A 23,675-nucleotide genomic window follows, 5' to 3' on the forward strand; every position below is an offset into this window, starting at 1 on the left:
GCCTATCTCAGCTACAATCGGGCGGAAGGCGGGGTACACCCTGGACAAGACGCCACCTCATCGCAGGGCCAACACAGATAGACAGACAACATTCACACTCACATTAATACAGTTAAAAAGTGTACGTGTTATTGTACGCCGTGATTGGTCAATCGTATTCCGTTGATAAAATCTCCTCCAATCAGCTGTCGGCTTCTTGTTCAAGGGGACGTTCATTAATTCGAAACTGTCCAATCAGAGAGGAGCAAAGCGCCCAGCGCCCCAAACCGGTACTTTCAAAACTAACACGACAACACGGTTGTTTTCCAGCTAAGGAAATATAACTCAAACACCACGTTTGGTTCAAGTGGAGTCAACAGTTTGACGGGATATGGACGAAGAAGATCCCGCGGCGTCTATGACAATCCGAAAAGGTCTGAACGTTAATGTTTTTGTCATTTCAATAACGTTACGATCAGTTTGCGCCAGATGCTAGCTAGCTAGCCGACCAGTTAGCATTAGTCAATGCAAATGTTTGTCACGCTAGCTGTTGAATTCATGTAATAATGAACATGAACATTCATTATTAATTCTGGCAACGTGTGAAAAATATGCCTGCAGTCTTCATTGATAAGATAACCCACACAAACTAGTACAAATGGCGATCTTAAAGAAGGCACACCCTACTATAATACAAACCCCGTTTCCATATGAGTTGGGAAATTGTGTTAGATGTAAATATAAACTGAATACAATGATTTGTATAACATTTTCAACCCATATTCAGTTGAATATGCTACAAAGACAACATATTTGATGTTCAAACTGCTAAACTTTTTTTTTTTGGCAAATAATCATTAACTTTAGAATTTGATGGCAGCAACACGTGACAAAGAAGTTGGGAAAGGTGGCAATAAATACTGATAAAGTTGAGGAATGCTCATCAAACACTTATTTGGAACATCCCACAGGTGAACAGGCAAATTGGGAACAGGTGGGTGCCATGATTGGGTATAAAAAGTAGATTCTATGAAATGCTCAGTCATTTACAAACAAGGATGGGGCGAGGGTCACCACTTTGTCAACAAATGCCTGAGCAAATTGTTGAACAGTTTAAGAAAAACCTTTCTCAACCAGCTATTGCAAGGAATTTAGGGATCTCACCATCTACGCTCCGTAATATCATCAAAGGGTTCAGAGAATCTGGAGAAATCACTGCACGTAAGCAGCTAAGCCCATGACCTTCCATCCCTCAGGCTGTACTGCATCAACATGCGACATTAGTGTGTAAAGGATATCACCACATGGGCTGAGGAACACTTCAGAAACCCACTGTCAGTAACTACAGTTGGTCGCTACATCTGTAAGTGCAAGTTAAAACTCTCCTATGCAAGGCGAAAACCGTTTATCAACAACACCCAGAAACGCAGTCGGCTTCGCTGGGCCTGAGCTCATCTATGATGGACTGATACAAAGTGGAAAAGTGTTCTGTGGTCTGACCAGTCCACATTTCAAATTGTTTTTGGAAACTGTGGACGTCGTGTCCTCCGGACCAAAGAGGAAAAGAACCATCCGGATTGTTCTAGGCGCAAAGTGTAAAAGGCAGCATGTGTGATGGTATGGGGGTGTATTAGTGCCCAAGACATGGGTAACTTACACATTTGTGAAGGCACCATTAATGCTGAAAGGTACATACAGGTTTTGGAGCAACATATGTTGCCATCCAAGCAACGTTACCATGGACGCCCCTGCTTATTTCAGCAAGACAATGCCAAGCCACGTGTTACATCAACGTGGCTTCATAGTAGAAGAGTGCGGGTACTAGACTGGCCTGCCTGTAGTCCAGACCTGTCTCCCATTGAAAATGTGTGGCGCATTATGAAGCCTAAAATAGCACAAGGGAGACCCCCGGACTGTTGAACAACTTAAGCTGTACATCAAGCAAGAATGGGAAAGAATTCCACCTGAGAAGCTTCAAAAATGTGTCTCCTCAGTTCCCAAACGTTTACTGAGTGTTGTTAAAAGGAAAGGCCATGTAACACAGTGGTGAACATGCCCTTTCCCAACTACTTTGGCACGTGTTGCAGCCATGAAATCCTAAGTTAATTACTATTTGCAAAAAAAAATTAAGTTTATGAGTTTGAACATCGAATATGTTGTCTTTGTAGCATATTCAACTGAATATGGGTTGAAAATGATTTGCAAATCATTATATTCCGTTTATATTTACATCTAACACAATTTCCCAACTCATATGGAAACGGGGTTTGTAGGTTAAGTTGTAGTATACACTTATAGTTTAACATTATCCTAAAGAAAAACATAAGTGCCCTTAAATAATGGAGCTGGTCGGATCTCTCTTTGAGGTGGCAGTCGGACAAATTTTAGATCCGTCTGCATTACTTTATTTACAATAAATAATTAGATTATCGATCATTGACGTTTACTAATCGATTTTATAATCGTCCATGTCCGAGTTGCGATGCATCTGAAAATCGATTATTTCCCCCACCTCTACAAGAAAATACACGATATTTTGGGTTAACAAAAGTAAGATAAAAATGACTTTTAATGTGTATTGCATGGGAGTTCGGTATGCTTCTGCACTGAAACAAGGACTGATGAAAACTATGAATGTTTACCATTGCACCCTTATTACAGACAGAGGTCTGAATACTTGCTAGATTTAGAGATGTCAGAATCAGATTTTTTGGGCCAAGTATGTTTAAAACACGAGGAATTAGACTTGGTAGACTGTGCTCGCTTTCTTCAATGTAAACAATTAATATTAACAATTATATAAAAATACAATCAAGTACTTAACTACCAAAAATGTGCAAGGCTAATAAATAATAGTGCAGTAGTGAATAGAGCAAAAGCAAAAAGCTGATAACGTAACCATGAGTTAGCACATTCACAGTGACCCATTACTTCCATAGTTATTTCACAGCGTTCATCAGCCTGGGGACAAACTGTTGAATGACAGGTTGTTTTGGTGTAATTAACACTGATCCCTCCTGCTGCGTTTGAATGAATGTATGGGAAACACTGGGAGTGGATTATTTACAAAACATATTTTTTTCATTTTGTTTCTTAATCTCTTTTACTGATTGATTTTGTCACAGAGCTGCGCAAGCAGAAGATGATGGAATATTTGACAATGAAAGGAAAATCCAAATTGCCCGGATCTAAGTAAGATATCAATACTGCATTATTACCAATAGTTTGGTCTTTTCTTGACTCAGGTCACCGTGTCATGTTTTAAGACCAAACAATCTAAAGGTCTTTGAATATTTGATTGAGTGAACACTTTTCACACCACAGGCCAAACGTCGCTGATGGTCCGGTGAAGAAGTCTGAACCCGCGCGACCATCTTCACTCCAGGTGTGCTTTTAAGTTGTAAAACCAGTACAAAGAAATACTTTGATGTCAACTGAGCAAATATGCTAAGGTTCTAAGAGGCAGTTAATAATATGATTGTCGATTGTCTTCTCTTTGCAGCTCATCAAGGGAAAAGAAAACAAAGCCCCCGTCAGCAGTTTTAGACAGAAAGTCAAAAACGCTCAACCTTTGGCTCCTCTTGCCAACCAAAACCCGGCCAGAAAAACCTTCGTGGTTCGAAACAAAGAGAATCTACAAAGCAGCATCCGGACTGAACCGCAGAAATCCAGAGGTTCGCTTAGTGTTTGTTCCACACTCGCTGAAAAGCCAGCTTTTAGGGCGACGTACTCGCTTTCCTCCAAGCCCCTCCTGAAAGCAGACAGTCATACCACAAATCAGACCAAAGTCAGGAAACCGCCGACAGGGAAAGTCTCTTCCAATGCCAACTTTTCAGTTATGAAGAACCCGAAAGGCTCACTCAAGACTGCGACAAATATAGCCGCTTCCTTCCTGGCTACGGCTTACACCGTCAGGATGAGTTTGGGACCAATGGTCAAAACCAGGACTGGCCTCATTCCCACCATGATCATACCCAGAGTCCCTGAACCAGCACGGACTCAGAAATCCGCTCCTTTGCGATCCGGCGTCTCATCTTCCTGTCCCGTCTCCAAAATCCCACTACGCCAAAGACCAGCTGTCTCTTGTTTGACTGCCAACAAGACTCAGGAGTCTCGCCACAAAGCCATCCTCGCCAGACAGTCGCAGCCGCCTTCTTTTAAGCTGAAATCAACATTCACCACCTCCTCGTCGCGCACAGCACCACACGCTCAGCCGGCGAAGCAGAGACCCGAGCTCCAAGCCAGGAAGACGAGCCAGCGCCCCAACGTCCACGGCGGAGTGGCGGCGAGCAGGTGCGTCGCCAAGACAGACGGTAAAGCCCCTCCGGCTGTGGCACAAGTGGAGAAACCCAAGACGGGCAGAGACACCGCAAACAAGGTGGTGGATGCCTCCATTAAGACCGCTCCAAAGAGAAGAAACGCTCCGGCGCCACGGACCGCCACTGCCATCAGCCAACCAAAGCCCGCTCCTGCTACGAAAGCGCCAAAGTCCCAAACTGTGGACAAAAAAGTTACTGCTGAGCAAGAGGCGAGAATGTAAGTAGAGAAAAAACTATTACACATACTGTATATGACCACTGGTTGTACTTTACCAGATATCCTCTCAAGAGAAAATTCTACAAAATGTAAACTTGGATATACTTTAGAGTAGACAGTGTTAGGGGTGTAACGGTACACAAAAATTTCGGTTCGGTACGTACCTCGGTTTAGAGGTCACAGTTCGGTTCATTTTCGGTCCAGTTAGAAAACAACAAAATATACATTTTTTGGTTATTTATTTACTACATTTGTAAACAATGGCTTTATCCTTTTAACATTGGGAACACTATAATAATTCTGCCCACGTTAATCAACATTAAACTGCCTCAAGTTGTTGCTCAGATTAAATAAAATGACAAAACTTTTCTTCTACATATAAAAAGTGCAACATTAACCAGTTTCAAGTTAAATAAAATGACAAAACTTTTCTTCTACATATAAAAAGTGCAACATTAACCAGTTTCAAGTTAAATAAAATGACAAAACTTTTCTTCTACATATAAAAAGTGCAACATTAACCAGTTTCAAGTCAACTCATCATGCTTAATTTATTACTGTATTTGGGAAGCCTGTAGTTGATTTTTATTATGTAAATGTTATATTTTTATCAACATGTGATAGCAGGGACCCTGCCATTCCAAACTAGGCTGCTGCATTACTAATGATTCATGTAACTATAGCTGAAAAAATGGTACAATAGCAATAGGAGAGACTATTCATCCCTGAACACCATGGAGTTCATGTAAGCTTAATGATGCACTTACTTTATTATATCAACTATCAGAGACTGAAACTCTTCATTTAACATAATGTCCTTTTTTGCTGCTTCAACACAGCTCAATCAACACAGAAAAAGGTAAAGTGAAATAACAGACTGACAGGGCTTTGCTGTCCGTAACACACACACACACACACACCGCAAAATGAGCTAACGTTACGCTAAAAGCGAATTAGCTTTCACCTCAAGCCAGGACTGCGAGCGAGCTGAGCTGCCGTTTATATTTCTAGAAGGTCAACAGGCTCATAGTGATGTTACTAGTAGTTGACTGGGAGGTGTTTATTATAATTTGGGGAGAGTCCGCTGCCTGATGCTTACCTGCTGAACGCTAAGCACTGACTACATGCGCTCTGAATACGCACTGCTGATTGGCTGTTACCGCTCTGTTTGTAACCAATCAGATGGTTGTGTGAGTGGGACAATGTTGGGGGCTGTGTAGAGGACTGACAGAGGCAGAAGGAAGCGGAGGCGGCTACTTAATATGTTCGTGGGGAAACTCGTTCGGTACACCTCCGAACCGAAACCCCCGTACCGAAACGGTTCAATACAAATACACGTACCGTTACACCCCTAGACAGTGTACAGCGTGTATAGCAGCACAGATGTACATGAGTCAACACGCAACCATTATGGTCTAAATAGTTGGCAACACATGCGATTAGCAAGATAACTGTGTCTCGCCTACAGTCACACATAGTGCTGGTAGCCTCACGGTCTGGGCTGCACGAGTGCTGGCACCACTGGGAGAGCTGCGGTTCATTGAAAGGAAACCCAAATTCCAACAGGTTTTGAGACATTCATACAGTGCTTTAAGTCCAAACATACCTCCAAGATGACGAGTGCCTTGCTCAAGAAGTATGTCTCCTCCACACCTAAACCCTATTGATCATCGGTGGGCAATCTCAAGATGAGGGTGCATTGAGTGCAAGGTGTCTAGATAAAGCAAAAGTAAATCGATACTGCTTTACAAACTGTACAGTGACTACTCTAATGTATAGCCATGTTGACTTTGCATCATATTGTATTGTCCCTTGACGAGATATAACAAGCTGACTCACTGGCAATTGTTTTAACACCTTGGTTATGTAGGATCGTTAAAAAGTGCTTTCGATTCAAATAAATGTCATTAGAATAATAGCTAACGCTAACAATGCTAGTTTCATTGCATTACATTAGCATGTACAAATATGCATGAAAACACTCCTACTCCTACACACATCACACATGGGACGGTTTAGTAAGTATGAACCGTAAATGGTCTGCTTTTTATATCACACTTTACTATACCCGGAATGATACCCACAGTCACCCATTCACACACACTGATGGCGAAAGCTACCATGCAAGGGGCTAACCACGACCCATCAGGAGCAAGGGTGAAGTGTCTTTCCCAAGGACACAACGGCCGGGACTAGGATGGCGGAAGCTGGAATCGAACCTGGAACCCTCAAGTTGCTGGCACGGCCGCTAAATAGCGAATGAATAGTTTTAGATATATTGTAAAACTTACAAACCTTGTTTGGAGTGATGTATGACGAATCCATACCGGTAGAAACGCTGTGGACGACTAGAAGACGGAACGGTACTTACATTTCCGGTTTAAAGCACTAAACAGAAGGGAATACTGTAGACGTTCACCCTGCAGTGAGCAAACCTGTCCAAAAGATGGCGCCTTAGCACAAGCAATAACACCTTTTCAATGTCTCTGCCTGTGTTGAATGAAAACTATTTGCATTATGGCTGTTAGCCACACCGTTTTATAAGCCGCAAGGTTAAAACGAATAGCAGCTTATAGTCTGGAGCAGGGGTCACCAACGCGGTGCCCGCGGGCACTAGGTAGCCCGTAAGGACCAGATGAGTAGCCCGCTGGCCTGTTCTAAAAATAGCTCAAATAGCAGCACTTACCAGTGAGCTGCCTCTATTTTTTAAATTTTATTTATTTACTAGCAAGCTGGTCTCGCTTTGCTCGACATTTTTAATTCTAAGAGAGACAAAACTCAAATAGAATTTGAAAATCCAAGAAAATATTTTAAAGACTTGGTCTTCACTAACTGACAAAGAAACAGATAACAGATTTGGTGTCCAGTTCAAAGTGTGACATGATTTATTTAAAAATTTGAGAGTCGACTTTTGTATTTTACATGAGTTATTATTTGTACAAACATGGTGCAAAGTAATTCATGATTTGTTCAAAAATGTTAGTGGCTAGCTAGTTAAAATGGGATATTGTGATTTCACAAGACTGTCTTAGAAGTGATCATTTGAAAATGTTCAATTTGAAAAATGTGCACTTAGAGAAAATATAAAAATAAAGTGTTGCATATTGATATTTATCTGTTTCTATATATATTTATTGTGAGAAATCATTAAGATGATCAGTGTTTCCACAAAGATAAATATCATTAATTATTAATAATAACATAGAGTTAAAAGTAAATTGAGCAAATTGGCTATTTCTGGCAATTTATTTAAGTGTGTATCAAACTGGTAGCCCTTCGCATTAATCAGTACCCAAGAAGTAGCTCTTGGTTTCAAAAAGGTTGCTGACCCCTGGTCTGGAGGCTTCTTTTGTTTACGTAGAAAAGGTTTTAGGTCTCTGAGTTAAGTTTAGGGAAAAAATGGGAACACTTGTTTACACTTTTGAGTAGGAATGATGTTTGATAAGAAATTATCGAATTCGAGCCCATTATCGAATCCTCTTATCGAACCGATTCCTTATCGATTCTCTTATGGTGTCCAGATAGGTTGTTGTATATGGAAAAAAACACAATATTTGGTTTAACAAATCACTTCACATTCTCTACTGCTCGCTACTATAGTATTACCATATCTGAGTTATTGTGCAGAAATGTGGGGAAATAACTACAAATGTGCGCTACATTCGTTAACCGTGTTACAAAAAAGATCAATTAGACTGATACATAATGTTGGATATAGAGAACATACAAACACTTTATTTATTGAGTCAAAAATATTAAAGTTCGATGATTTGGTAAAATTGCAAACAGCTAAAATGATGTGGAATTAAATTATGGAATGGATTAAGTAAAGAAGTTAAACATTGTACTGATATGATCCAGTTTAAGAGGTTGTTCAAATGAATAGTGCTTACAAAGTACAAAGAAGAAGAATTATGAGAAATACTTTCAACCTTATTGAAAATAAGGTATTCTTCATCTCAGTATATTAATAATGACTGAATTAATTAATTACATATTACAAAACTGTTGTATATACTAATTCACAGATATTTTAATATAAAAAGGTCAGTAAATGATGTATATATTTGTAAACGCTATGAAGTGGGAAAGGGGTAGGATTAAACAAGCTTTACTTCTTCCTACTCCTGTAAAGTGAAATGATATGAAAGTGTGATGTATTATGATGTGGTCGGATCATGTTTAGTTTAGTTATGTTCTGTTAGTTTTGGACTTCCTTAGTTGTTTTGTGCACTTTGGGGGTTTGTTTTAGTCACCATGGTTACTTATGATTTTCACCTGCCTTGTACGCGCAGCTGTTGCTCATCAGAGACTCTATTTAAGCCTGCCTTTTCCGGTCACTCGTCGTGGCTTCATTGTTTGCATTTGCAACAGTTACGTTGGCATTCTGGTTTTCGAGCGCATGATTCCTGTGCTAAGGTTACCTTAGCTTCTAGTATTCCTGTGCTAAGTAAGTTCTTGCTTTAGCTTCTCGTGCGAACGGCACGCTTTCCTTTTGTTTCGTTCCTGTCTGTTGTAATGTGTATGATTTATGAGAAATAAATAATCTCCTACCTGCACGCTTTCGTCCGGAGCCGTCACTTTTGCGTCCCGGGAACGAACCGCACCCCACCGTGACAAATGACTGAGCTACGTGACGTCATTTCTTGTGTAGTCCCACGGGGCATTTCTGGTCGGGACGGGATTCGTTCCCAGGGATTCGAATAAAGAACCAACTCTTTTTCTTTACTATAGTGGTCTCGATAACGGGTACCGGTTCTCAAAAAGGGATTCGAGTCCGAGGACTCGGTTCTTTTCTTATCGAACAACCGGGAAAACCGGGTTCGAGTATCATCCCTACTTTTGAGTGTATTTTCAACATACTGTATCTACATTTTGTTGCATATTTTCCAACTCCAAACTTGACTGCGGATCGGACGATTTATGTGAGCTGTGTTTCTGTGGTTTTAAGGAATAAACTGCAGGCCTGGCGGGAAGCCAAAGGTATTTCCTACAAGCGCCCTCCGATGACAGTCAAGCCCCCGGCCAAGCGAGCTGTGGCATTGCCCGAACCTTCCTGCACCACCATGAAGGCGGAGGACGACGCTCGCCTGTTTGTCCAAGCCGTGGACAGATCCCTGTCCGACTGCATCAAACTGCTTGCTGAGGTATTGACTAGTAATCACTGTTTGTTGTTGTGCTGCGCCCGTGTGACATGACTCTCTCAATGCTCGCCTTCTGTTGGGAATTGTCCTAATTTGGTCCCATTTCAAAAAGCTGTTGCCAGCATAAAACTTGTGAAAGGTCACATATTATGCTATTTTCCACTCACTAAATGCGCCTGGGAAGTGCCCAAATAGTGTCTTGTCCAAAAATCTTGCCTAGATCCTGGAATGTAGACACTTTATGTAAGTATTTATTAAGGACTCCACAGACTAATCTATTTGTGGAGTTAGTGTGGTGATTTATTTCCCCCCTCATTGCCTCGGACGCTGCTGGTAAAGGAGACAGGTGATTAGATAACCAGCCCCAGCTGGGCAACCTACTCACCTGTCAGCTGGGCTTCGAAGCCGGGCCATACACACTCCCTTCCGCAGGAGGCGCGCCGACCACGCCCCCCTCCACAGCGATGTAATGACGTAATCGTCGAATTTGCAAATTTTGTACAGTTGGCCATGACGCATTTGCAAAATGTGAGTAAAAATATGAAAAGCGAAACAAATACGTTTATAGCTACAAAAAAAAAGATTATTATTGCTGTTTTTAAAACAAGATGGCACTGGCAGTGCTTTCGGATAGGGGAGGAGCCCAGAGCAGCACTCACTGCTCTTTGACAACAACATGTGTTTTCATGTTCATCTCCAAAAATCTCCAGAGTTTCCTCTTTGCACAGAAGTGTTTTTTTTTGTTGTTTTTTTACACACACTGTAGAGGTTGCCCTCTAGTGGGTTCTTCAGACCACCACACACTGCCAGGAGAGCCAGGAATTCCGGGTATAACACTGTTTTATTTTCATAGAATAGTGCAAAGTCTTCTGCTTTCCAGCAAACTGTCTTTCTCTCCTGCGTCCGCTCAGCAGCACCTCCAACTCCAACTACTCGTCTCATCACGGCTGCTGCTAATAAAGGCGACAGGTGATTAGATAACAAGGCAAACCTGGGCCATCTACGTGCCTGTCGCTGTCTTCGAGGCCGGTCCTAGCAACACCCCGTTCCGCGGCAGGCCCGCAGGCCATGCCCCCCCTCCACATACCTCCACCGCCAAACGCAGGCCGGGAAGCCGTCCGGCCGCGCCTAACCACCCTAACCCAAAGGGTGGCTATTTTGAAGAAACTGGAATATAAAACATATTTTCAGTTATTTCAACTTTTTTGTTAAGTACATAACTTCACATCAGATCAGATCAGATAGGTCTTATTGTCATTGCACAAGTACAACGAAACTTTGTTTTCAGCACAAACCCGTTCAAGATTAGACAAACAAACAGTGTACAGGGTTACAGAACAGGAACGCTGATGGGTCGCCACAAGGCGCCCTGTAAAAGATGGGGGAAAAAGGTAAAAAGATGAGTAAAAAAATACAATCTAGACTGGTCTCCTAAGGGGGCCTAGTCTGGAGTGGGAAAAAACCTCATGCAATGCACACATAAACACGTTACATTTAATCACGACAAACTTGCAACAGAGGGGCGGGGAGTTGGGGCCCTGGAAGGCGACCGCTGCTATGAAGCGCTGCCATCCGACCATCACCCCGAGGAAAAACAAGCGGTGGTGAAGGCGTGGGGTGGGGGACGGGGGGTGTGTGCGTGTGTGCCCAATTGTCTTGGGTGTGATGATGTAATGTTTTTTATAGACTGAGGCCGATCTGCAAAAGTTCGACTCCAGGTGTCGTTGAGGAGGGAGGGAGGTCAAAAGCGTCCATCATTGAGGTGTCTTCGGGGGTGTTTTTCAGATTAGCCTGGTCCTGTTTTCACAGCGTCAAGGCCATTCGAGGGAGTCAAATCGTAGATTAGGATGTTTGTTTTCCGCGAGCAGACAAAACAATGACTTGTCTGTTCTATTCGTCCATGCTGGGTGCTCTCAAATTCAATTCAATTTTCCTTTTCAGCAAGCTTCTCACATGTGTTCATTCCTAGTTTTGATGCCTTCAGTAACAATCTACAATGTAAATAGTCATGAAAATTAAAAAACGCATTGAATGAGAAGGTGTGTCCAAACTTTTGGCCTGTACTGCATATCGGTATAGTTTTATTGACACAGCCCTACTGGCTATTACATAACAGCTAACGCTGACTAGCTTACTACCGCCATATTGTTTCAGCCGAATGCCAATCAAGCATTCAATGAGTCATTTCCTCTCGTGTTATGTGAAGGTAGTGAGACTGTCTTTGCAACGCAGAGCCGCCAAAACCGCCAGGTGAAGGAGGTCCTCTTACGGCTCCCCCCCGTTGCCCAGAAGTTTGTCAAATTCTGGATCCTCAAGGCCCGCCTGATGGAGCAAGAGGGCAACCTGGACGTCCTGCCCATGTTTGAGGAGGCCGTCAACGTTGTCTTGGAAGTAAGCGCTCGCCATTGTGGAGACGGTTGAGATCATTCAGCTCATTGCAAAAAGTGTACACGGTTTTTGTTTTGTGTCTTTGTCTGCCTACTGCAGCCTGTGGACGAGCTGCGCACGGTGGTCTTTGACATCTTGAAGAAAAAGGACAAGACCCAAGGTGGCTCTGGTGGTGAAGCATTTTCCTAATATTACACAAGCTACATGTCACGATTGTCAGGGCTGTAAGGTTAGCTTTTTCACTACCACTACTAAACCCCCAAAACATTTTGGGCAATATGAAATGTATTTGTTATCACAATTTAATTATCAACACTTTAACAAAGTACACGTGTGCATTCATTAGGGGTGTAACGGTACACAAAAACTTCGGTTCAGTGCGTACCTCGGTTTAGAGGTCACGATTTGGTTCATTTTCAGTACAATAAGAAAACAACAAAATATACATTCTTTGGTTATTTATTTACCAAATTTGCAAAATCTTTCACCAAAAATATTTTTTTTAATGGAATATTTGATGTGAAGTAATCAGAACCTTGGATAGGTTAAAGGCCTACTGAAATGAAATTTTTATTTAAACGGGAATAGCAGATCCATTTTATGTGTCATACTTGATCATTTTGCGATATTGCCATATTTTTGCTGAAAGGATTTAGTATAGAACAACGTCGATAAAGTTCGCAACTTTTGGTCTCTGATTAAAAAAACCCTTGCCCCTACCGGAAGTAGCGTGACGTTGTCAGTTGTTCACTCCCTCATATTTTCCTATTGTTTTCAACGCAGCTAGAGCGATTCGGACGATTACCCCATTAATTTGAGCGAGGATGAAAGATTCGTGGACGAGGAACGTTAGAGTGACGGACTAGAATGCAGTGAAATACATATTTTTTTTCGCTCTGACCGTAACTTAGGTACAAGCTGACTCATTGGATTCCACACTCTCCTTTTTCTATTGTGGATCACGGATTTGTATTTTAAACCACCTCGGATACTATATCCTCTTGAAAATGAGAGTCGAGAACGCGAAATGGACATTCAGTGCCTTTTATCTCCACGACAATACATCGGCGAAACGCTTTAGCTACGAGCTAACGTGATAGCATCGTGCTTTAACTGCATATAGAAACAAAAAAAAATAAACCCCTGACTGGAAGGATCCCTGACTGGAAGGATAGATAGAAAATCAACAATACTATTAAACCGTGGACATGTAAATACACGGTTAATGCTTTCTAGGCTGGCGAATGTTAACAATGCTGTGCTAACGACACCATTGAAGCTAACTTAGCAACCGGACTGCACAGAGCTATGCTAAAAACATTAGCTCTCCACCTACGCCAGCCAGCCCTCATCTGCTCATCAACACCTGTGCTCACCTGCGTTCCAGCGATCGGCGGAAGGACGAAGGACTTCACCCGATGCGTTTGGCGGCCCGGAGACGTAGGAAGTCAAGGTGAGGTCGGCGGCTAGCGCGTCTGCTCTCCAACAAAGTCCTCCTAATTTGCTTTGTTTTGGAACACAAATCTAAGATATGGATGTTTTGTTCAGATATCTCAGCATACATTGACCTAAATTGATCTTTAATTTACAAAACGCGTCAATGTGCCCCCCACTTTAAGAAGACACTTGTGCTTGCTGGATATTGTTTGAAAATAAATTATTGATTTAGCCCTTCTTTACTGGCATTGTCATCTCGCACTTGTGTTGCTGTAGTCCGCTGCTAATACACCGATCCCACCTACAACTGTCTTCTTTGCAGCCTTCATTGTTCATTAAACAAATTGCAAAAGATGTCCAGAATACTGTGGAATTATGAAATGAAAACAGAGCTTTTTGTATAGGATTCTACGGGGTACCATAACTTCTGTTAAACTGACTTCGTCACGCGCATACGTCATCATACCGCGACGTTTCAGCCGGATATTTCCCGGGAAATTTTAAATGTCACTTTATAAGTTAACCCGGCCGTATTGGCATGTGTTGCAATGTTAAGATTTCATCATTGATATATAAACTATCAGACTGCGTGGTCGCTAGTAGTGGCTTTCAGTAGGCCTTTAATAATTCATAATAACATTGATTTTGATTCAATATTATGTTTTGAGCAATGACAGTTTGAAAGAAAAAAAAAACAGCTTTGTTTTATTAGTCAACATTGCAATTTTTTCTAAATTACATTTAACCTTTTTTATTTCACTTTTGTTATGTTTTTGTTTATTTTAATATTATTTTTAGAATGTGCCGTGGGCCTTTAAAACATTAGCTGTGGGCCGCGAATGGCCTCTCGGGGCACACTTTTGACACCCCTGCTATAGATAATAAAAAATTAAATGTGATAAATCTATGGATAAAAAGCAGAGCCTGGCGACGCATGCGCGTTTATCATAACTCTCTCTGTCTCTCTCTCTCTGTCTCTCTCTGTCTTTGCCCCTCCCTCACCAATGCTGCTGCGCGCACAATTTGTATTGTTTTTAACCCCTTCTTAACCCTGAACGTACATTGAAAATACACGCAACCCTAACTCAAAATGCCGGACATTCGAGGCATTTAAGAAACTCCGCCCTGACAGCTCCGCAAAAGAGGACATGTCCGGTGAAAAGAGGACGTATGGTCAGTCTATCCTAGCCGTTAGCTGCTAGCATGCCGTGTGTTGTGCCTCGGTGTGCATTGTTTACACAACGTACGTTACGCTGCTTAATATGTCCATGTGGAAACTTGTTCGGTACACCTCCGAACCGAACCGACACCCCCGTACCGAAACGGTTCAATACAAACACACGTACCGTTACACCCCTAGCACTCATACATATAAACACAATGCCACCATAAAGCCTACTGTAACCCTCAAACACAGAGAGCATCCCTAAATTGTGCAAACACTGTCACTAACACTGGGTTTAAGTTTAATTCGAACATGCTGGACAAAATCTTATACAAGTTTGATCAGGGTTTTTTTGTCAATACTCACACGACCTATTTCTGCTCGCAAATGCGAGTAAAATGCTCGCACTGTACTCATTCACCACTATTAAACGCGGCAAGAGAGGACAAAAGCGCTTGCCAACGTCAGCCCTGGCATTTGGACACTGCAAAACAGTGGCAGTCTGCACTTTTCTGCAGCTTTCCTCTTGCCTCCTGGTGCGCCTGCATTGTTATTGTTTGCCGTTTCTCCTTTATTAATATTTGCTCGTCTCAGCCTGTGAGGACGACGAGAAGGAAGAATGCCAAACTCCAAGCAAAGTGGAAAGTGCAGCTGAGAGTGACGACAAGCACCCCGTTGTGACTCCCCCGGCCCCTGTCAGAGCCCACATCTGGGGGGAGAAGAGCTGCTCGTCTGTCGTCAAGTACAAGATCACAGTCACTCCTGGGTGAGTACTCTAATACTCAAAACTTACTTTTTGTTGTTAAATAGCCTGTTTATGAACACAAAACAGAAGAATAATCTATTATGTCCCACACTTCTTTCCTCCACTTTTGAGTGCAGTAAAACACTTTTTAAAGGAAAAACTTCCTTTCTAGGGAACTTTACACTGCCGCCAGCCCGCCCCACCACTTTGTAAAAAAAAAAAATAAGGTATGCATGTTAGGGTATTTCTGTTTTTCTAAAATAGTGGAATTGGGGAGGTGACCCCTGGGGAACGTGCTTTATCAGTATCATGCTTGAAACCCGGTTTTGAAAAGCTGTGCACTACCAAACGTGTTCATTGTAGCCATTAATCCTTATTTCCTCATTTTGCTTAAAAAAGTTGTATTCATTTTTGTTTTGTAAGTTCAAGTGTTTTATATATTGTGCTCCTGAGTTAAGGTTGCTACGGAGCCCCTAAAGCAGGGGTCACCAACCTTTTTGAAAACAAGAGCTACTTCTTGGGTAGTGATTAATGCGAAGGGCTACCAGTTTGATACACACTTAAATAAATTGCCAGAAATAGCCAATTTGCTCAATTTACCTTTAACTCTATGTTATTATTAATAATTAATGATATTCACACTTAATTGAACGGTTTAAAAGGGGAGAAAACACGAAAAAAATTACAATTAAATTTTGAAACATAGTTTATCTTCAATTTCGACTCTTTAAAATTCAAAATTCAACCAAAAAAAAGAAGCGAAAAACTAGCTAATTTGAATCTTTTTGAAAAAATTAAAAAATAATTTATGGAGCATCATTAGTAATTTTTCCTGATTAAGTTTAATTTTAGAATTTTGATGACATGTTTTAAATAGGTTAAAATCCAATCTACACTTTGTTAGAATATATAACAAATTGGACCAAGCTATATTTCTAACAAAGACAAATCATTATTTCTTCTAGATTTTCCAGAACAAAAATTTTAAAAGAAATTCAAAAGACTTTGAAATAAGATTCAAATTTGATTCTACAGATTTTCTAGATTTGCCAGAATAATTTTTTTGAATTTTAATCATAATAAGTTTGAAGAAATATTTCACAAATATTCTTCGTTGAAATAACAGAAGCTAAAATGAAGAATTAAATTAAAATGTAACTATTATTCTTTACAATAAAAAAAAATTTTTACTTGAACATTGATTTAAATTGTCAGGAAAGAAAAGGAAGGAATTTAAAACGTAAAAAGGTATATGTGTTTAAAAATCCTAAAATCATTTTTAAGGTTGTAATTTTTCTCTAAAATTGTCTTTCTGAAAGTTATAAGAAGCAAAGTAAAAAAAATTAAATAATTTTTTTAAACAAGTGAAGACCAAGTCTTTAAAATATTTTCTTGGATTTTCAAATTCTATTTGAGTTTTGTCTCTCTTAGAACTAAAAATGTCGGCCAAAGCGAGACCAGCTTGCTGGTAAATAAATCAAATTTAAAAAATAGAGGCAGGTCACTGGTAAGTGCTGCTATTTGAGCTATTTTTAGAACAGGCCAGCGGGCTACTCATCTGGTCCTTACGGGCTACCTGGTGCCCGCGGGCACCGTGTTGGTGACCCCTGCCCTAAAGGGACATAGGGGAAAAAAATTTTTGTATAATTAAAAAATATATATATTTTTTTTAGACATGTATCTCGTGTGCACGAGAAACTTTCTCGTGCGCACTTTTTATAAAGAAAAAAAAATAATTATTATTTTTTCTCGTCATGTCTAAAAAAATAAAAAAATAATTATTTTTTTTTTATTATTTTTTAAATAACTTTATAAAAAGTTTCTCGTGCGCATGAGAAACTTTCTCGTACACACGAGAAAGCCATTATCGAACATCTCTAATAATAATGTTAGTAAATTATCTACTATAAAAAAACAAAAAATGTGTGGTACATTACATGATAGAAATTGTATTCTTTTTTTCCCTCAATTTTCCTCTTTTTATCCCTGTATTTGCCCTTGTGGCACATGTCAGATTTAGGGTTCAAAATGGTTTAGAAAAAGAATATGGGATCCAACAATGTATTTTCCACCTTCCTGCAGGCCCCCCTCAAGACAGCAGAAGGAGCCCAAGCAAGTCAACGGCCAGAAGGTGTTCTTCTTCACACCAGTCAGGCGCTCTGTGCGCATCGACAGGACGTCGCTGCAGTACCCGGCATGCCTCCAGGAGCATGACCCTTGTGTGGCCTCGTTCAGTGACCTGCTGGCCGCCGAAGAGGAGGAGGAGAAGAAAGTGGACGATGAAAAACAGACAGGCGGCGAAACGAGCTCCAAGGACGATTCGCTGATATACATCTACCGGGAGAACGAGGCGCTGAAAGACAAAACATATGTCCAACTTTTGGGGGAGCAGGAGTCCTAACTGCTTTGGTACACCTGCCGATGACAGCCTTCAGTATTTTCATGACAACAACAAAATGTTTTGTTTACCTTTCAGGGTCCAAAAAGAACAGGATACTTTATGACGAAAATGCCTCGGAAGTCAAGTGAAAATTAAAACTGTCCAAGGCATTGATAAACCTTAGCAATGATGATGAGCAATACAATTTACTACACCATTTTTACCAAGCACATCCACTTGGTGTCAACTTCAAAAGAAGTACCCATAAAAGACCACTAGGTGACAGTATAGTCCCGCAAATACCTTGTTCCCTGCATGTCCTCATCAAGGGGTGAGTTACTTTATACTTTTTTATTCTTGTTTAACACTTTTTACAATGTTGTGGTACTTGTTCAAATGTTACCTGAGTTGTTAATAAAATATTTTACGTTGGCAAATGTTTAATTTCCTAAGGAGAAGCGGAACCCTAAATAACGACATCTGATTTTACCAAACTTCCTGTTACCTTTCCATCACGTGTCCTCTTTGAAGGGTGAGTACTTTTTGTAATATCTCTTAAAACGATTGGTACCGGGCCGCACAAGAAATTAAAACTTTTTTTTTTTTTTTTTTAATGAAATCAACATAAAAAACACAATATATACATTATATATCAATATAGATCAATACAGTCTGCAGGGATACAGTCCGTAAGCACACATGATTGTATTTATTTATGTAAAAAAAAAATATATATATATTTTTTTTTTTTCTCCCTCCATAATTACTTTATTTTTGTAAATGTTAAATTTTTTTCTAAATTAATCCAAAATTTACTTGATACTTGCTTTGTAGTATTCCATACCACTTTTGTTGAATTATGATTATTTTTTGTATTCATAATATTACAACATTATTGCTGTAAAATATTTTTAAGAGTTTATTCTTGGACCATTATGACCTTATTTGGTTGGACATTTATGCTCAAAATAATGCACATTTATTGTGATTATTATAATTTTTTTTTTTATTATTATTATTTTTTTTTTTATCTTAAAATTACAACTTCATTCTTCTAATAAAAATGTAAAAACTAAATGAATCCAAGGTTGCCCCATTTTAGGGTATGTACTCAAAATATGTATGTTTGTAACATTGTGTTTATGTTCTCTTAGAGAAAATGTTTCTTAAGATTATAAGGGACACTTTCTGTAACACGTTATTATAATTACACACTATTAAGCATTAATAAAGCATTAGTAAACACTAAATTCGTCATTTATAAAGCATGTTTCCAACATGAATATTCATTAGTATACATTTGATGAATACAGTTATAAATGTTGTATTTATTAATAGGCTTATCCATAAAATTCTTAATGATTACATTGTTATACTTCAATAATGATTGAGTCAGCATTTCAACATTAAGTATGAATACAATATAATATATAGAAGTATTAATAACACTGTAGGGATTACTTTAAAAAAAAACAAAAAAAAACTTTAGTTTAAAAATAGTTAACACGTAATGTTTGTAATTTATTCTGCTGGTTAGCGCCTTGCATGGCAGCTCCCGCCATCAGTGTGTGAATGTGTGTGTGAATGGGTAAATGTGGAAATACTGTCAAAGCGCTTTGAGTACCTTGAAGGTAGAAAAGCGCTATACAAGTACAACCCATTTATCATTTATTTATTTATAAAATGAGTTATCATTCATTTAAAAAATGTTAAAGGGCTGAGGTATTGTGGGTAAACATCAGATCTAAGATTGATAATCAGATTAATTGTCGATGCATTGTTTTATTTTTTGCTGGGTTAGATTACAAATTCACACAATATGATCATACATTCTTTAATTTCAGGGTTTCATTTGGAATAAAAGAAGAGTACACGTTGTCAACATTTTTGTTTGGAACTAGACGGGATAATGCAAAGAAATTGAAATAAAAAACATTGTATTTGCATCATTAGTTATTGTATAATAATTAGTGCAGTTCCATAATCACTTGCACTCTGCTGCCCTCATGTGGTCATATAGGTGTAGTACCGCACTGGGGGGTCAACTGGGGACATCAAAAGAACACGTTAAAGGCCTACTGAAAGCCACTACTACCGACTACGCAGTCTGATAGTTTATATATCAATGATGAAATCTTAACATTGCAACACATACCAATACGGCCGGGTTAACTTATAAAGTGACATTTTAAATTTCCCGGGAAATATCCGCCTGAAACGTCGCGGTATGATGACGTATGCGCGTGACGAAGTCAGTTTAACGGAAGTTATGGTACCCCGTAGAATCCTATACAAAAAGCTCTGTTTTCATTTCATAATTCCACAGTATTCTGGACATCTTTTGCAATTTGTTTAATGAACAATGAAGGCTGCAAAGAAGACAGTTGTAGGTAGGATCGGTGTATTAGCAGCGGACTACAGCAACGCAACCAGGAGGACTTTGTTGGAGAGCAGACGCGCTAGCCGCCGACCTCACCTTGACTTCCTACGTCTCCGGGCCGCCAAACGCGTCGGGCGAAGTCCTTCGTCCTGCCGATCGCTGGAACGCAGGTGAGCACGGGTGTTGATGAGCAGATGAGGGCTGGCTGGCGTAGGTGGGGAGCTAATGTTTTTAGCATAGCTCTGTGCGGTCCGGTTGCTAAGTTAGCTTCAATGGCGTCGTTAGCACAGCATTGTTAACATTCGCCAGCCTGGAAAGCATTAACCGTGTATTTACATGTCCACGGTTTAATAGTATTGTTGATTTTCTATCTATCCTTCCAGTCAGGGGTTTATTTTTTTGTTTCTATATGCAGTTAAAGCACGATGCTATCACGTTAGCTCGTAGCTAAAGCATTTCGCCGATGTATTGTCGTGGAGATAAAAGGCACTGAATGTGCATTTCACGTTCTCGACTCTCATTTTCAAGAGGATATAGTATCCCAGGTGGTTTAAAATACAAATCCGTGATCCACAATAGAAAAAGGAGAGAGTGTGGAATCCAATGAGCCAGCTTGTACCTAAGTTACGGTCAGAGCGAAAAAAAATATGTATTTCACTGCATTCTAGTCCGTCACTGTAACGTTCCTCATCCACGAATCTTTCATCCTCGCTCAAATTAATGGAGTAATCGTCCGAATCGCTCTAGCTGCGTTGAAAACAATAGGAAAATATGAGGGAGTGAACAACTGACGTCACGCTACTTCCGGTAGGGGCAAGGTTTTTTTTTTATCAGAGACCAAAAGTTGCGAACTTTATCGACGTTGTTCTATACTAAATCCTTTCAGCAAAAATATGGCAATATCGCGAAATGATCAAGTATGACACATAGAATGGATCTGCTATTCCCGTTTAAATAAAAAAAAATTCATTTCAGTAGGCCTTTGAAGTACGCTCTTCGGCTCTGGAATATATACAAACTATCACTTTGGAGAAGCGTAATTAACTCTTATGTGTGTTTGTGTAGACCACAGATGTCCAACTCGACAATCCGAGACCAGATGCACATTTGGATCAATGTGCAAATAATATAATGCAGATTTATTTTTTTGCCATTCTTTACACATGGCAACACTGGCTAAAAATAGCTCATTCGCCGCTACAGAATGATGCGTGCGAACACACTTTGATGTCATGTTGACCCAGTACTATGAAATATGCATGAACCATTCTCCTTCCATACTATAATATTTTGACTAACAATAGTAGTCATAATAACAATATGACTTTTCAAGAGCACGAACATCGTTTTTGTAGCAGAATCTGGAAAAAAAAAGCACATGGCTTCTGTCCTATAGAGCAGGCATTCTCAAACTGTGCTACGCCAAAGAAGTCTGTATATACACTATATTGCCAAAAGTATTTGGCCACCCATCCAAATGATCGGAATCAGGTGTCCTAATCACAGGTGTATAAAGTCAAGCACTTAGGCATGGAGACTGTTTCTACAAACATTTGTGAAAGAATGGGCCGCTCTCAGTGATTTCCAGCGTGGAACTGTCATAGGATGCCACCTGTGCAACAAATCCCGTCATGACATTTCCTCGCTCCTAAATATTACAAAGTCAACTGTCGGCTTTATTATAAGAAAATGGAAGAGTTTGGGAACAACTCAGCTATAGAGGATCTTTGATAGCATTTTTGCAGCAAGTCTTAGAAAAACAGCAGAGCTCTCCTTTCATGAAGAAGATTGACTAGCATTTTTGCAGCAGTTTACCAAAAACAGCAAAACGCTTATGTCATGTGAAGGGCTTTTTTTTTGCAGTGATTCTCAAAAACAGCACTGTGCTCCTGTTCCATAAAAAAAACATATTTGACTAGCATTTTTTCAGTAGCCACTCAAAAATTGCAGAACACTTCCGTCATCTAAAGCAGTGGTCCCCAACCTTTTTGTAGCTGCGGAATGGTCAACGCTTGAAAATTTGTCCCACGGACTGGTGGGGGTGGGGTGGGGGGGGTGTATTTAAAAAAATATTTTTTTTTTTTTTTTTTTTTTTTTTTTTTACATAAATAAATACAATTGTGTGCTTACGGACTGTATCCCTGCAGGCTGTATTGATCTATATTGATATAGAATGTATATATTGTTTTTATTATGTTTATTTCATAAAAAATAAAAATAAATTGTTATTTTTTTTAAAAAAAATTTTTATTTATTTTTTTTAAAATTCTTGTGCGGCCCGGTACCAATCGGTCCGCGGACCGGTGGTTGGGGACCACTGATCTAAAGGATCTTTCACTTTTTTGCAGTGCATTTCTAAATACAGCAACATTTTCCTGTCACAGAGGATTTTAGTAGGTTATCAAAAACAGCAGCGCATGTTCCTGTTATTTAGACATTTTTTTTGAGCCACCCTTTTTGCAGTAGATCCTCTAAAACTGCACAGCACCCCCGTCATATAAAAGATCTTTGACGAGCATTTTTGCAGTAGCTACTCAAAAATTGCAGAACACTCCCCGTCATCTAAAGGATCTTTCACTAGCGTTTTTTTTTTTTTGCAGTGCATTCCTAAAAACAGCAACAATTTCCTGTCACAGAGGATTTTAGTAGGTTATCAAAAACAGCAGCGCATGTTCCTGTTATTTAGACAGCTTTTTTGAGCTACCCGTTTTGCAGTGGATCCTCAAAAACTGCACAGCACCCCCCGTCATATAAAAGATCTTTCACTAGCGTTTTGTTTTTTTGCAGTGCATTCCTAAAAACAGCAGTCCGTTCACATACACAGAGGATCTAATGTTTTTTTTTTTAGTTGGTTGTCAATCCTTAAACAGCAGCGCGTTCCTGTCATAAAGAGGATTTTCGACCAGTGTTTTTGTAGTAGGTCCTAAAAACGGCAAAACTTAACTGCTTCATAGAGGATCTTTGAGTAGCATTTTTAAAAAACCGCACGGCACACCTTTTTATACAGAGGATCTTTGACTGGCCTTTTTGCAGCAGATTCCCACATACAGTAGCGCGCTCTTGTCATATGGAGGATCTTGCAGTAGATTTCTATACACAGCAGTGCACTCTTGTCACATAGATGATCTTGGTGGAGGGGGCATGACCGGCACCTAAAGTGGCCGCTCTCTGGACGTCTTGACAGATTACAACAGCTGGCTAACTTTCGTTAGCTCCAAAATAAAACGCACCCCGTCAGGACTTTCACGTGTCGCCCTGTTGACCTCCGTGTGTATTTTTAGGCTTTGGTCGCGGTAAAACCTCAAAGACTACACCCTGGAAGCTGCCCAATTAGACTCCTTGACCTGTAGTACCTATAATTCACACTGCACTTCCTGCATTGGTGTTTCAGAAAATAGGGACGCATCAACAATATTTTTTTTCTCTTAAAGGCCTACTGAAATGATTTTTTTTTATTTAAACGGGAATAGCAGATCCATTCTATGTGTCATACTTGATCATTTCGCGATATTGCCATATTT

The 23,675-nt window shown here is 40.0% G+C and overlaps 1 protein-coding gene across 6 annotated transcripts; it reads left to right on the forward strand.

Moving 5' to 3' along the window:
• Positions 1 to 217: 217 nt before the first annotated feature.
• Positions 218 to 18,201, forward strand: ckap2l (cytoskeleton associated protein 2-like). 6 transcript variants are annotated; one of them, XM_062024388.1, is made up of 10 exons: positions 218 to 413; positions 3,105 to 3,171; positions 3,304 to 3,364; positions 3,482 to 4,515; positions 9,467 to 9,662; positions 11,892 to 12,050; positions 12,147 to 12,219; positions 13,435 to 13,500; positions 15,244 to 15,415; positions 17,477 to 18,201. In XM_062024388.1, exons 1-10 carry the CDS (start codon positions 371 to 373, stop codon positions 17,793 to 17,795), a joined length of 2,190 nt encoding a protein of 729 aa, XP_061880372.1. In that variant the 5' UTR covers positions 218 to 370; the 3' UTR covers positions 17,796 to 18,201. The 6 variants fall into 6 exon arrangements, with proteins under 6 accessions (XP_061880372.1, XP_061880373.1, XP_061880374.1 ...); XM_062024389.1 differs by having other exon boundaries at positions 12,147 to 12,216; XM_062024390.1 differs by having other exon boundaries at positions 12,147 to 12,207.
• Positions 18,202 to 23,675: the final 5,474 nt, after the last annotated feature.

Source organism: Entelurus aequoreus, linkage group LG17 (genome assembly GCF_033978785.1).
Source record: "Entelurus aequoreus isolate RoL-2023_Sb linkage group LG17, RoL_Eaeq_v1.1, whole genome shotgun sequence".
Lineage (NCBI taxonomy): Eukaryota > Metazoa > Chordata > Actinopteri > Syngnathiformes > Syngnathidae > Entelurus > Entelurus aequoreus.

What these genes read in the sequence shown, in the direction of transcription:
- ckap2l (XM_062024388.1), top strand. Translation starts at nt 371, where the DNA reads ATGGACGAAGAAGATCCCGCGGCGTCTATGACAATCCGAAAAG. An exon ending in GCTGAGCAAGAGGCGAGAAT is followed by an intron (nt 4,516 to 9,466) that starts GTAAGTAGAGAA and finishes TGTGGTTTTAAG; the next exon opens with GAATAAACTGCAGGCCTGGC. An exon ending in CCGTCAACGTTGTCTTGGAA is followed by an intron (nt 12,051 to 12,146) that starts GTAAGCGCTCGC and finishes TGCCTACTGCAG; the next exon opens with CCTGTGGACGAGCTGCGCAC.